Raw genomic sequence first — 15197 nt, forward strand, 5'->3', positions numbered from 1 at the left:
CATCAGCTTGGCTGAAATAAAAAAGCGACACGGATTTCAATTATTAATCTTATAGCCCAAATATTAAAAGAAATCCTTTCATAATAATGGCATAAAATATGATGGTAAAGGCTTCATTTGGTATGCTGCTATTCAGCTGTGTGGTACATAGTACCTTTGGTATGCTGTAAATGCATGAGCTAAACAGTGATTGATGTCATCAAATATTCATCATGCTACCATAATTTCGATCACTGATTTCATTATCTTCGTGTTAAAAGAAAAGCTCTTGGACTGATGTTGCTCCATGGAAATCTTTTGTTTCCTAAGTCAGAAAAGCAAAAAAGACAGGCAAAAATGGAATTTCTTTACTAATGATATTTATTTCATGAAACTGTGCACTTGAAGTTCACAGGAATTCTAAAGGGATAATATCCTGAAGAGCATGAATTCCATAGCACAGTGGAGAGAAAGGTAAGGTAAGGGGATAGGAAAAGAATCAAATTTAACTAGTCAGCTGATAACACGATTGTCAGGCTCCTATTTCATATATCCAGATTGATTTATACAGCATAAAGCAAATCTCCATGTGATTACAAAACTCCAAGCCCCGCATTATTGAAAGATGAAAACTCATTTTTGCATTCAATCACTGTCAAGGCCATGAGGAATTCAGACCAGTGCCTCACTCTGCAAAGTTTCCATAACAATTCCCTCTCCTGACACCAGCCACTTATGCAGCCTGTGCTTGGAAAACTGAAATTAGGTGAGAGGAGGTTTAAGTCTTAGGATAAATGGAATGTATATGAAATATGTAATGTAATTGCAAAGCGCTGATTTCCACTATGCAATTGCTACACCCTCTCTGAAACAACTTTTCAGCTATAAAAAGTAGGTTTTGATTCCTGTTCTCTATTTTTCTGGTTCCCATTGTTTAGAACTCCAGCAGTGATGGGGAATTATCATACAATCCCAGACTGATTTGGGTTGGAAGGGACCTTAAAGCTCAATCAGTTCCAACCCCCTGCCATGGGCAGGAACCCCTTCCACTAGAGCAGCTTGCTCCAAGTCCCTGTGTCCAACCTGGCCTTGAACACTGCCAGGGATGGGGTGTATCTAATTATATATTTAAAACCACTGAATAATTAAAAGAGGACCTGATTAGCTGCCATACATGTTTTCAAATACCAATACTATTTTAATGCCTAAATGTCACCAAAGTGAATCTTTGCTGAGGGAATGTGTGTTTGTAATTCATTTGAAGTATTGCTATCAGAGGCAAAGGCATGGAGCTGACATGAAGTGAAGTCTTCTGGGATCAAATTATTTTCCTCTATAAAACTTAAAGCTCCTAAAACTTAATCTTCTGTAAAAGCTCACAAGGAAATAAATAAATACATAAGTTTTTTGCAGGCCAAAAGAGTTTTTATTCAGTTATAGCTTTATGGTCTTCAGGGGATTTTTTCCTTAAATTCAGTATCTTTGGTTCTACCACCTCTGAGACTGAATCCTATAGAAATGTAAATTACTCTCTTTATAATAAAGATAAATTGAATGTAAAAAGACAATGATGCACTCTGTTCTTCTGTGGGAAAAACACTTCCAAGCATATTGGTATGTTTTTAGTGATCATAAAATTACCTTGAGACCACTGGAAAATGTCCAGTCTATGACTATGGAACAAAAAATGGAATTGTTTCTTATTTGTCCTGGAAAATATCCTTTGGTACATGTAAAGCAGTTCTTCATGTAGGAGGGTTCCTGCTTAGTCTCAGGCACAGGGCTGGAAACCTGGGTTCCAATCCCAGTTCAGGTAATACTGCCTGTATCATGTTACATTTAAATGATTTCTCCTCTAAAACACTGTCACAAAAATACCAGGTAATTTCAAATGCTTTATGAATCATGAGCATTCTTGTTCCATGTTAAGGTATACAGAAAACAAACCAAAAGGCTCATAACATCTAAATGAATTTACTGAGTATTTTGCATGGAAGCTAAGTTTTGCAACTCTCACATTGAATATTCTGTGCTCAAAGGTACTGGAAGTCTGGACAGAAAGGTTAATAAATGGCAGATATGTTGTTGGAAGAAAGAAGTGGATACGTGAAAAAATACTGCCCCAGTGTGTGCAAGCAGGGGAGGGATTCAGGGTTAGGGATTTCTTATTACTGAAATCAGCCTTAGAAAATTCAAATGCAAAACTAAACTACCAGTAACACCAACCAACATCATTGCAAGGTATTTTCTGAGCTGATATAGTTGGGATATTTCCACTGTATTATGGTTACAAAAAGAAAGGGAGAAAGAAAAGAGGTTGATCATGTGTGTTCCTTGAGGGTTTATCAAAAGACAAATGACGCCAGGTTTGGAAAGATGCACTTTAGCTCAAGTTCCAACAGTTTTAAATGGCAATGAAGTGTACAAAGGGTGAAGAGTTTAATGCCTGCTTTTTGTCAAAAGTGACACTAAAGTGCCTTTGCACAGCAGTTGAGCCCGACCAACCTGGCTGAAAGTATCTTACCTGCCAAGCGATCAGATCCTTCAGCTTCTCAATCTTGTCATGATCTTCTGGATGCTCGTGCATATATTTGTCAGTGAAAAAAGCCTGGGTAAGAGACAGAAATGAGAAGTTATTTCAGAGAGTGAATCAATGTCTACTGCCACGGCAGAATTACCTACAGCAAAGAGAAATTAATGCATCCAAAGGTTCTGCAGAACAATGAGAGCTACAAATACAAAGTGAAGATGTAGGAAAGAGATGCAGAATTTAACAGCGTTTTAAGATTAAGACATCAGCAAAGTAGGCAGATGAGCAGATGGTGATCAAGTTCAAATCTCATGGGCAGAGGACTTGGCACAGCCCTGAAATGGCTTTCTAGCAGTTCCAGAAATTATAGTATGTGAAATGGGTGAGAGTTACAGAAGGACATCAACAGATGGACAGAACAACACATACATCAGCGTGTACATTCTCCATTTATGTTAGAACATGCATCTTGTTCGTGTATGCCAACTCTGTACGACTAATATTCATAGAATCGTGGAATGATTTGGGTTGGAAAGGGACCTTAAGATCATTCAGTTCCAGCCCCCTGCCACGGACAGCAACACCTTCCACTACACCAGGCTGTCCCAAGCCCTGTCCAACCTGGCCTTGAACACTGTAAGGGATAGGGCAGCCACAGCTTCTCTGGGCACCCTGTGCTACCATGCTCACAGTAAAGAACTTCTTCCTTATATCCAGCCTAAATATTCCCTGTTTAAGTTTGAACCCATTACCCCTTGTCCTATCACTGCAGTCCCACACATATTCACAACATACTGATAGATACAGGGTTTATTGTTTCCCGATGTTACTATCACATCCCATATAACTTTAAAAGCTCATGCTGCAAACATGCAGTTAAGATTATTCAGACATATCTGCAACTGACTGCTATCTCTACCATAGGATTCATCCTTTAAAACCTCATCTGTTTGAAAGCAAAGGAGAGAATTGCAATCAGCTACCTTGGTCACTGAAGTTCACTCAGAAAGTCTCAGCTCCTATGTCCAAGAGCATGAGAGCCTACACTGGGAATGCTGGCAGTGACTAACTCTAGGAAGGGATTGTCCACTGTGCCCCTAGAGAAGTATGCTTGCTGCTAAACACATCAACTCTTACTTCAAATGTAGAAAGACAAAAATCCATCCATAAATACCAGAAAGACACTTAAAACCATGCAATCCTGGAATTAACGAGGTTGGAAAAGACCTTTTAGATGATCAAGTCCAAGCAAAAGTGGTAGGTTTTAAGCAATGTTCTACTAAGTACATATGTGGGGTGACCCACATGGTGTTTAGGTACAAATAGAGACACATCTCAACGAGGTGAAGAGGTGAAGGACAGGCAGTTCTGACGTTACCTTCTCATAGTTTGTGAACCCTCCCATGACTGCAGGATCCACAATGCCGTTCAGCAGCATTGAGAGAGGGTTGATGGGAAGATTTGGATCATTTAAGTGCTGTTGAACCATATTATTGATCTTATCATTTGTGAGCTGCATGGTTTCTATTGCGTTTTCCAGTGGACTGATTTCAACCTAAAATAAGAACAAAAGGATGTTATAATCAAGAAGCAGGTTTCTGACCCACTACAGAAGCGGCTGGCCACCAAACCACCACAATTAGAAGGATATCAGGGGTTTCAGAGCCAAAGATATTTTAACCAATAATTAACAGAAATGGTCATTTCAGGCATTGAGATACTTGGGATCCAATCTGATAATATGAGTGGAGATAAGTTAAATGCATTTCGCTGCTGTAGGACGGATTACACCTCAGCACAACAGCACAACGTTTAGAAAGGCTCTGAACAGAACCACGTGAGGTTTTGGGAGGATTACAGAGAACACCAAAGATTACAAGTCAGTGTGTTTTAGCAGCGCAAAGAAGATGCAGCTTAACGTAGGAAAAGAAATGATAACTTAATGTGGATTTTCTGATGGAAAATGTAATCCTAAGCAGCTCAAAAATCAAGCTGATAATTTTGCTGTGATTATTTTGGTGCCTTTCCAAGGAAATGAAGTTTCATATGTTGAAGAGATGACTTCTAAGCCAGCTGCTGTGCTTTACCCATGAGGTCACATTTTATTCAACTGAACATCGATACCTGAAGGAAGAAATATTCTTTCTCACATAGCCTGATGAAGGGAGCTCCTCAGATGTCTTCATGAGGTAAATTAGGTTTTGTACTGTGTATAATTTGCTTTATTTTAATTGACTGATCATAGAATCACAGAACTCCAGCCTGGTTTGTGTTGGAAGGGACCTTAAAGCTCCTCCAGCTCCAACCCCTGCCATGGGCAGGGACCCCTTCCACTAGAGCAGCTTGCTCCAAGCCCCTGTGTCCAACCTGGCCTTGAACACTGCCAGGGATGGGGCAGCCACAGCTTCTCTGGGCACCCTGTGCCAGCGCCTCAGCACCCTCACAGGGAAGAGCTTCTGCCTAAGAGCTCATCTCAGCCTCCCCTCGGGCAGGTTAAAGCCATTCCCCTTGGCCTGTCCCCACAGGCCCTTATAAAATCTCCAGCTATTATTTACAACCAGATCCTGTGTCCTTCAGGTCAACATGTTGAAAAAACAGTATTAAAATATTGAAATATTGCTGAAATATGTCCCTTTAGTGAATGGGATGAAAATTACGAACTCGCAGCATCCTGGGGCACAGACAGTCCTCGCTGGAAGACAGGGCTTATTTACATTGAAGAAATGATGTGGTAGGAATAGAAAAGGAAGGTTAATTGAGGCCTATGAGGAAAATGCAAGTGTATATTTGATTACAGCCTAATTTACATAAATGCTACATAAACAAAGCAGCACTTCTACCTGGCTATCAGTTGCTTCCCATGTTCCTGAGAACCACTTATAATCAAATCTCTTCAGTTACTCTTACACCTGCCATCTGATTACATCAAGGATGCTTTAATTAGCATTTTTAACAGTGTGCCTGGCGAATCATTGTGGAAGGCTCTGTGGTGGCTGTGGAGCAGAGCGGGCTCAGCTGGACAGATGATGCCTGCCCTTCAGAGCTGGAGGTGCTGCGGGTGCAATTTGGCCTCTGGGAAGCAAGACCACCCTCAACATCTGATTCAGCGCGAACTGTAGTGAGCATCACCTGCTAAATTTAGGATTCGGTCATTTGTATTAATGGGCTTCTAACTATGCAATAATTTGTTGATGAACCATTGCTTTTAAAGCTCTTGAATATCTACAGAAATTAGCACTCATTGAGCTGACTTTTTTGACTTCTCTGTATCAGCAATCACGGCTTTCTTTCTCATTCTCCTTTCTTTTACTACTCTTCTAATCCTCCCTCTAATCCTTTTAAAAGCAGATGGAGAATTGCAGTTCCCATCCTCCTACTATAAACTGTGCTTTGGAACTTACTGACAGCTATTAAAAATATCTACATTTGTGAATTATGAGTCTTCCAAGTAGCTTGCTAACTCTGGGCACTACACCATCTATTCAGGGCAAACAGAAACTACATACTCCTGATCCAATAGCAACGCTAAAAAACTAAGCATCAAAGCAAAACAGAGATTAGGGGGTTTGCCTTTTAAAACCAAATGCAATTCCAAATCCAGTTTCTCATTCACCGCCTGGCCTCAGCTAATGTTTACCCTACAACTACTTGTGTCCAGCTAAAACAAGTCAGATAGAGAGTAATGAATGTGTACAACAAATTCCTTGCAGATAACGAACAGATTGAAAAGGTTTAGGTAAAAGGAATCAGAAGGAGTTTTAAAGCAAATAGATTTAAGGCAATTATGCATGTTCCTCTATGGGTTAGGTAGCATAATACACTGCATTTATCAAACTACTCAATTTTCTCTCAGCACTGGTTTCCTATGATCTCACCTCTTCCTTTCAAGATATTCTAGCTCCATCAATAAAATATGGAATGTGCAACGCTACTGTAACTCACAGTGTTTAGTGAAACATCAATGCTATCTGTATCCATAGTCAGAATTTAGCCTTACAGGAATGTAAACCCCATGATCATGCTTCCAGCTGACAGGAACGTTGAAGAAAGTCATCCTGATTTTGGAGCAACTATGCCAGAGCTAGGTCAAACGTTACTTGTTTCCATCTTCCCACCTATTATTAAGCTCCATTCTGGTACCATTTCTCAGCTACGTGACTAAAATAATCCTTACTTTCAAAGAGCTCATAGAAAGTCCTCTCCAAGGGTTTATGCCCGTTTCGATGACAAGTGTAGTGCTAAAGGTGTGCGTATACAAATTGCCTGCACAAAGCAGCCTGCCAGCCTGTGCTCTTAATTCCTAAGGAAAAGAGACTTTCAGCAGCCTTCACAAACACCACTTCTCGCAATCACGATGATAAACACAATCTTCTCTATCAGGATTATATTGAATTTACAAAGTTCATTAAAAATTCAATGTGTTTTATTCAGCTGCCTATTACTGTCAAACCCCACATTCATATTCTGTTACTATAGATACCATAGTAATTTTCCGCATTACTTCTGTTCATCTAAATACAACTGTCCAACATAACCTCAATGGAGCAATGAAAAAGGTTTTAATTAATCATATGCAAATTGTTCTTTTCCTTTAAAAATAAGCCTCACAAGAGAGATTTAAACACTGCAGTAACAATGTTTTTATTGCTACTTAAAAATTACAGCTGCGTAAGAATAACTTAATCTTAAAGGCGTTTAATGGATATTTCTTATCTAAACAGTCTAAATGGCAGATCAGAAATGCCTAATTTGGAGCTGCTCTTTGGGGTTGCTAGGGTGCATTTGGGCTAACTACGGAAAGGAAACAACAACCACCTTTGATCACAAGTGATTAGCAGAGAGGAAATGCAGACACGCAGAATACATTTGATTTATGGTGTACTTTGAATGTTACAATCAAAGCACCCAAATCCTCGTTTCCAAAATTCAGACCAGTTTCACCTTGATGCAGCAGAGCTCCCCTACAAGACCGCAGGTCCCTCTTTGTTTTAGGCACACAGCTCACACCACAGGCTGTAATGGCTGTAACCTGCTGAAAGCCAGAAGTACTTCAAGCGCTTGATCAGACCTTGACCTAAAGGCCTGGAAGAGTCACATTTGCTCCTCTCAGGAGTGGAAAAGCATTACTTGAGTCACCCTCAGTCAATAATCAGCATCCTCATCAAGCAAGTTCCCCTTGTCTTCAGATGCCAGATATAGTCCCTTTGATAGCTTGCTCACAGAACTGAAGCACAGCCGTACAGAAATATAACAGCTCCCTGGCTGTGTAAGAGCCTCATTCTTTTATGCAATCTCAATAAAGACAAATTGATCTTACCATGAAAACGGATTTGACTTCAAACCACCTCAGAATCCCTGGTAATTTGTAAGCAGTCACGTAGATGGTTCTCTCAATCCACATATTCTGCAAGTATAACACAAACATCACGTTATCAGATAGACAGCTTTTATCATAAGCAAAGCTTTAAAGCATCCTAATCAGGAAAAGGATCCACAATGGCACAAATACTGTGAAGCCAGGGGGACATTTCAAACAGTATGGGCCTGAGGAGATGATGGAGTGACTGCCACAGTTTTATATCTGATACATGACTTAACAGGGAACAACTGCACTCTTTCCCAAGGACAGCACTATCTAAAAGGTCCAGTGGTTTTACTTGGACTGTTGTTTTTCTCATGAGAGCTTTTACTCTACACATCATATTAATATGGAGAATGCTTCCTCCCCAGGAGGGCACAGGAGCCAAGATGGGCTCCCAGGGGAGGCTGGGCCATCCCCATCCTTGGAGGTTTCAAGTCCTGCTCTGAGCAGCTCTGACCCCAGAGCTGGTCCTGCCTGGGGCAGAGGCTGGACCCAAGATCCCATCTTGACCTGTATTTGTGATTGTGCGATTCCATCTGAGCTGTAAACTGCAACAGCTTCGTTGTAACATCTCCTTATTAGTTTGAATTTAAGGATATGTGATTGAACATGTCTTCCTTGACATATCTCAAAGCTATCTCTTGATTCTAGACTTTGTTAGAACTGGCAGATGTTGGTAGTTCATCTTATTTATTATGAGGCTTTCTGTAAAACAGAATTGATTATGCCATTCTCTATTAACAGAAGAAGTGATTTCAAAGTGATTTAGATAAAACTACATTTTCTATCTACACTCAAAACGCATTGGAAACTGTCGCACTCCAGTCTAGCATTATGCTTTTGGAAAAGAAGGGTCTCCTACCTCCTCAGCTAAGCCCACCTAGATTAGCAAATCAGTGATCTGTGATATGACTGCCACCAAGAGTAGCTACAGACACTAAAGGAATCACAGAATCTGGAATGGTTTATGTCAGAAGGGACCTTAAAGCGCATCCAGTTCCAACCCCTGCCACGGGCAGGGACACCTTCCACTAGAGCAGCTCGCTCCAAGCCCCATCCAACCTGTAGGAAACCAAATACTCAGCATTTAGTGGCACACTGATTGGATTAGAGCCCACTACTACACAGAAACCCAAGTTCCTTGCTCAAGACGTATGCATTGATTTCTAACTTTAATTACTACTACACTACTACTTTACTACTAACTGCACCCACTAGAACCCCTGTGAATAAAATGGTGTCTATAAAAACCAAAAAGGCAATCAACTTGATGTAACCTGCTGTAAACGTTTTGATGGATACAAGCTGTGCTCAAAGGGAGTTTTATTGACCATTACATGAAACATATGGTTTAGTTAACAAATAAAAGTATGACTGCAAAAAGACTTTTAGATGCCTGACTGGAATCTTCATGGCCAGATATGTTTTGGTGAGAGATGTATCTTTTCAGGTAGAGCCATTTTATGCTTTGTTATCAAAATAGCTGGTTTTCAAGGAAACAAAAAGTTTTGCCCATTATAAAACACGAGTTGGGTTAACTGAACTTCTATGAAAAATAATCCCATTTAAACCTTATTTTTCAACACCCAAGACATAACCAATGCTTCAGGTTCTCCAAATGGAAGGGAATAAACAAGCAAACCCGCAGGTGTTCTCTGAGCGTCTTTTTACCGCAAATTCATTGTCCGGGTTTTTCTCTCCTTTCCGAACAGGGCGTGAATACTCAAACCGCTGCACTTCATTCACCCTGTAGAAACTGAAGAAAGGGAAAAGCACAATCAAAATCAAACCCTATCTGTTTAGGAATTGCTGCTAAACTCTAGTACTGGAATAGAAGCTTATGAATAAATATAAAATGCTTACAGGATCACTGTTTTCCAGTGGGTTGGATGGAATTGCTGTTATTATCTACACAATGTCCTCACAGTCACTACCCTCCTTGGCTGTGTACAGAGGGACATTTTACAAAGGCATGTAAGATAGGGCAGAGGGGAGACTGAGATGAGCTCTTAGGCAGAAGCTCTTCCCTGGGAGGGTGCTGAGGCGCTGGCACAGGGTGCCCAGAGAAGCTGTGGCTGCCCCATCCCTCGCCAGGTTGGACACAGGGGCTTGGAGCAAGCTGCTCTAGTGGAAGGTGTTCCCATGGCAGGGATTGGAACTGGATGGGCTTTAAGCTCCCTTCCCACCCAAACAGCTCTAGGGTTCTATGAAGAACTAGTTCTAGCTCTTCAAAGGAAACTGAAGAGGTGGAAACCCAACCCAAACTCACCTCACGATTTGTTCTGACACTGGCCTGTGAAACTTAGATGGTAAATCCAGTTTGGGCTTTACAGTAAAGCACTGAATATCTGAATTCAGGGGTTAAGAACTGAAAAGCAAATTGCAATCATGCAGAACAGGCAGCTAAACAGGAACACGAAGGAAGAACAGAACAACAAAATCAATGTATTGCACTCATGATGGCAGAAGCTCAACCATCTCCTGCTTGTGTTGGCCACAAATCCTCAATCTGTGTGGCCACAGCAGCTGCTGTACAACCAAAGGATACACTGGCCAGAGGAGTTTTTAATGTCATCGCCCGGGGGAGACGTTGTCTTCATTTTCTCTGCGTTTGGGAACTGAGTCAATAACCGCGCTTCGAAGTCCTCGCGGCGCTCGTACTCCTTCCCCCGGTAAATGAAGACTTTGTTCTGGAAGCAAATTGAGAGGTATAATCAAAGGGATGGAGCATCTCTCCTGTGAGGAAAAGCTGAGAGAGTGGGGCTTGTTCAGCCTGGAGAAGACTTCAGGGAGACCTTATTGTGACCTTTCAGTTCTAAAAAGTGGCCTATAGAAAGATGGGGAGAGACTTTTTAGCAGGGCCTGTTGCAAGAGGACAAAGGGTGATGGTTTTAAAGTGAAAGAGGGAGATTCAGGCTGGATGGAAGAAGAAATAGTTTCAATGAGGGTGGTAAAACACTGGCACAGGTAGCCCAAAGAGGTGGTGGGTGCACCACCCCTGAAGACACTCAAGGCCAGGCTGGATGTGATTCTGGGCAACCTGATCTAGTTGAAGATGTCCCTGCTCATTGCACGGGGTTGGACTGGATGAGCTTTAAAGGTCCCTTCCAACACAAACTACTCTATGATTCTCTGATTTTAATACCAGCATCCTCAGTAATGAACTGGGATCTTCGAACCATTGACTCCAATGCCGTTAAGTGAGAAATGTTACATTCCTCCCACTGTGATATAATCAATAGAGTACAAATATTTCCTGCCAATTCAATAAAGCACAAATGGATTTCCCTACCTCCAGTTCAGCACTGAGACCATGAAGTATGTGCTTACCTTTAGACATATGGATAAACCAGACTTAATTTAACAGGACCCAAATACATGATTACAACAATGTATACAATTGGTGCCCACTGAAAATGCATTAAGACAAACTGCATCCTCTAATTATAGAGGAACTACAGAGGGACAAACTCAAGATGTTCCTCTGTTGTTCCTCTCAGCCACAGCTAATGGTAGGATGGATGTAAGTAGAGAATTAGGCTTTTTACAGACAAATATTTATTAAAACACAATGAAGTGAGCTAGTAAGAGTAGCAAAGAGTAGCTAGCAAAGAGAAAATGATGCCAGTTTTAGGAAAAGGTTCAAAGATACTGACTTCTGCAAAGACCCATACATTCTAGACTTTGTAGTAGTCTGTTCAATTTTTGTCATTGTACATCTGTCTGCATAACTTTTAAATTAAGTATATTGTATTTCTGAGTATTGATTTCTTCTTTTAACAGTAAAGAAAATGAAGAAATATTTTACACAGCCCATTTATACACTGAACAAGAACATTACGTTCCAAAGAAAAGTATAAAAGGCAATTTGATTTTAACAGATCAAACATATTAAAGTAAGTTTTGACATCAACTTGCATCTAAATATACTTAACTTCATTGCTCATGTCACAATGAACCCTTGGTGAAAAAATTATACAGCACTTGTTGGAAAAAGGGTGTTATGACCAGGGGAAGCAAACTGGAATAGTTTACATTTGCCCAATTGGGTTTAGTTCTGCAATGGTGCCTTTTGAAATGCACAGTAGATGCAAGAATACTCACATGAAAACACGGTCGCATACAAAAGCTTCTCTACCATACTCACATATAAATATATACATGTATAACTATACTCGTATACATATATATAGTTTTATATATATGTATATATACACACACACACAAAAACACACAGACCCCTGTCAGGCAAACACATCACCATTTCGGATGGTTCTGGTTATTACCCTGATGGATTGGGTGGTATATCTTCATTTTTAGTGATACCCTGAAGAAGTATAAAGTTTTGGATACGTTTGAAGAAAAACCTTCTCTAATAAAAATTCAATTATTCCATATTAGAAACTGGAAAGGAAAAAGCAATGTGCTGTGGCTGCCTCATCCCTGGCAGTATTCAAGGCCAGGATGGACACAGGGCCTTGGAGCAACCTGCTCTAGTGGAAGGTGTCCCTGTGTGTGGCAGGGGGTTAGAACCGGTTAAGCTTTAAGGTCCCTTCCAGCCCAAACAAACCACTCTAGGATTCTGTGAATGTTTGGTTTCATACACCTAAACCCCAACCATCAATGTTAGGTAGACTGTAAATAACCCACTGACATACAATAATGCACTTTTCCCACTACCAAGGGCAATTTCCCATGCAAGAAACCCTGCCATCAACTGTGGAAAAAGGTGGACACTTACCCGTATGAATGTCGGAAATCCCTGGCCGTAGTATCCAACAGCAAAATAGTCTGGCTTTGGTCTTATCACTTTCACAATGTTTTCATAGAACTGGGCTTGCTTTCTCTGCAAAAGAAACAGGAGGAATTTTAACAACCTAAACTTGCAGGAGATTTGTCATACTTAAGATCTAGATCTCTTCTATGGGCATCTCTAGGTTGAAGGTGGATGTGTTTCATCTCCCCCTTTTTCTTCACCTTTCTGTCAGATACATGCTAACATTTTGACATATTAGACTCCATAGCCATTACTTTTATCCTCATCTTGCTGAACATCACTGGTCCATATCCAATATCTCAATTTTGATGAAGGTCAAGAATCTGCAAGGCAGCCAGACCTGATGGCGACACTGCTGATGCCGAAACCCTGGAACGATGAAGCACAAACCACTGCAGCCAGCTCATGTCGACGGTGCCAACTTCTCATTTTTCTACTACTTCTTTTCCATATTTACAACTATTTATTTGCATATGGAAAGCACACAGCTGAGAACTGCAGCAAAATGTATATTTTGGAAGAAATCCATGTCGGACGCCTTCTGGTTTCGAAGCAGAATCCTTCTTTATCTCAAATGATGAAATAATAACAAATGTGCAGCTTCAGACGAGCTGTTCATTAACTTATTTTTAGGTTATTACTTGCTGTAAGAGAATGAATCCTGATTTGGGAGGAGGTTTATTACTGCTCCCATACGAGAGATAACAGTAAATGGCAAGAAGACTACAAAGACCCAGCTCTGCCATATATTTCTTACCTGTTGTAAAACTGTTTTGTTATTTGTGAATTGTCTTAGAGTCTAATAGTTAATACTGCTTGAATAAAAGAGACAACAGGGAGAACAGAAAGAAACAAAAAACATTTATATCTTATTATGGGGGAGGAAGAAAAGAAGAACTAGCATGCTAATGCCCTGCAGCAGCAGCAACAAGAAAAGCCAATAGGGTAGGTGAGACCTGACTACTATGGAAGTCTGAATTATGATCTTAGCCTTAGTAGGGATCAATGCCCAGTGCATGCTGGTACTAATTTTTGTGGCATCTCTCTCGATTTCTCTTGTCTGATAAATAAAGAACAGATAAACTCAGCTGTGAGAATTGGAAGTTCTGGGTCTCTCCTATTAGAAGTGGGAAAAACTCCATTTTCATGTGCAGAAGAACCGTATGTGGCTCCACTGCCTGGAAGTATGTCACTTAATGTAAAGCACGACATATTTACTGTTCAAGAGAATGCTAAAAAATACATAACTCAGTATTATTGGCCATCAGCTACAACGTATGAAGTGTAAATTCAGACTTCTCCTCCACAATGGGTATAGTATGATAAGTCGAGTGGTTGCCTCTGTGACAAAGCTGTTCATGTTCCCATGTGCAAGCATAAAGGAGATGGAAAATGAAAAATGAGAGACTTGGAAAGTAGCTGTCTGCTGGCGAATAATCATATCTGACACATGAGAATCATTTCTAGCTCAGGAACAATCTCTACCTTTTATATTGAAATGAAGAATACTATCTATTGAATGGAGCCCTGCGGGCACCAGGCCAAGGAAGACTCTCCTGCACACCACAGGACCTCCAGGTATACATGGTATACATCCCTTATATCACTTACAGTGACATGACACCAGGCTCCAGATTTGTAAGGTAAATCAATACAATCAGTCTGTCACTAAAACCAGTTAAGATGCCACAAAAGGAGGATAGCAAGAAGGGATATAAATTCAGCTCGAGAGAGCTGGAGGTCAAAACCATGGACAAAAGAAAAGGAAGACCATGTAAAAGAGTGAAGAAACCATATCATTGAGAGGAGTGGTATTTACCTTTATTCTTTCCTCCCCAAGAAGGGAGATTCTGGGGAGATGGGGATGGAGATGCTTCTTAGAAGACTCCTGGCCATCCTCAAACTGAGCACTGGTGTCAGTGGAGGATGAGGGTGCAATGACCTGTGCTGGGTTTGGCTGGGGTAGAGTTAATTTTCTTCACAGTAGCTGGTATGGGGCTGTGCATTTGTGCTGGAAACAGCACTGATCACACAGGGGTGTTTTAGTTATCAATGAGAATTGCTTGCACAGAGTCAAGGTATTCATTAGGGACTGTAGTGACAGGACAAGGGTAATGGGTTCAAACTGAAACAGGGGAAGTTTAGACTGGATATAAGGAGGAAATTCTTTCCTGTGAGGGTGCTGAGGCACTGGAATGGGTTGCCCAGGGAGGTTGTGAATGCTCCATCCCTGGCGGTGTTCAAGGGCAGGTTGGATGAGGCCTTGGTTGCCATGGTTTAGTGTGAGGTGTCCCTGCCCATGGCAGGGGGGTTGGAACTGGATGATCTTAAGGTCCTTTCTAACCCTAACTATTCTATGATTCTAAGGTCTTTTATGCTCCTCACCCCATCAGTGAGCAGGCTGGGGGTTCATGAGGAGTTGTGGGGGACACAGCCCTGACAACTGGTCCCAACTGACCAAAGGGATATTCAAGACTATATGGAGTCATGATCAGTGTATAGAGCTAGGGGAAGAAGAAGAAAGGGGAGATGCTGGGAGTGATGGAGTT

The 15197-nt window shown here is 41.0% G+C and overlaps 1 protein-coding gene across 2 annotated transcripts in view; it reads right to left on the reverse strand.

The window, feature by feature from the left end:
• Positions 1–15197, reverse strand: part of DOCK1 (dedicator of cytokinesis 1) — a 315311-nt gene that overhangs the window by 34759 nt on the left and 265355 nt on the right. For both annotated transcript variants that reach the window (XM_062635214.1, XM_062635213.1), the window contains exons 40-46: positions 12613–12717; positions 10420–10561; positions 10141–10219; positions 9543–9627; positions 7827–7913; positions 3888–4064; positions 2504–2587 (exon numbers count right to left, since the gene is read on the reverse strand). In XM_062635214.1, the coding sequence (XP_062491198.1) occupies positions 2504–2587; positions 3888–4064; positions 7827–7913; positions 9543–9627; positions 10141–10219; positions 10420–10561; positions 12613–12717 (759 nt within the window). The remainder of the gene's footprint in view (positions 1–2503; positions 2588–3887; positions 4065–7826; positions 7914–9542; positions 9628–10140; positions 10220–10419; positions 10562–12612; positions 12718–15197) is intronic.

The sequence above is a fragment of the Pezoporus occidentalis genome, unplaced genomic scaffold, assembly GCF_034315485.1.
Source record: "Pezoporus occidentalis ecotype Australia unplaced genomic scaffold, CSIRO_AGI_Poc_V1 ctg45, whole genome shotgun sequence".
NCBI lineage: Eukaryota > Metazoa > Chordata > Aves > Psittaciformes > Psittacidae > Pezoporus > Pezoporus occidentalis.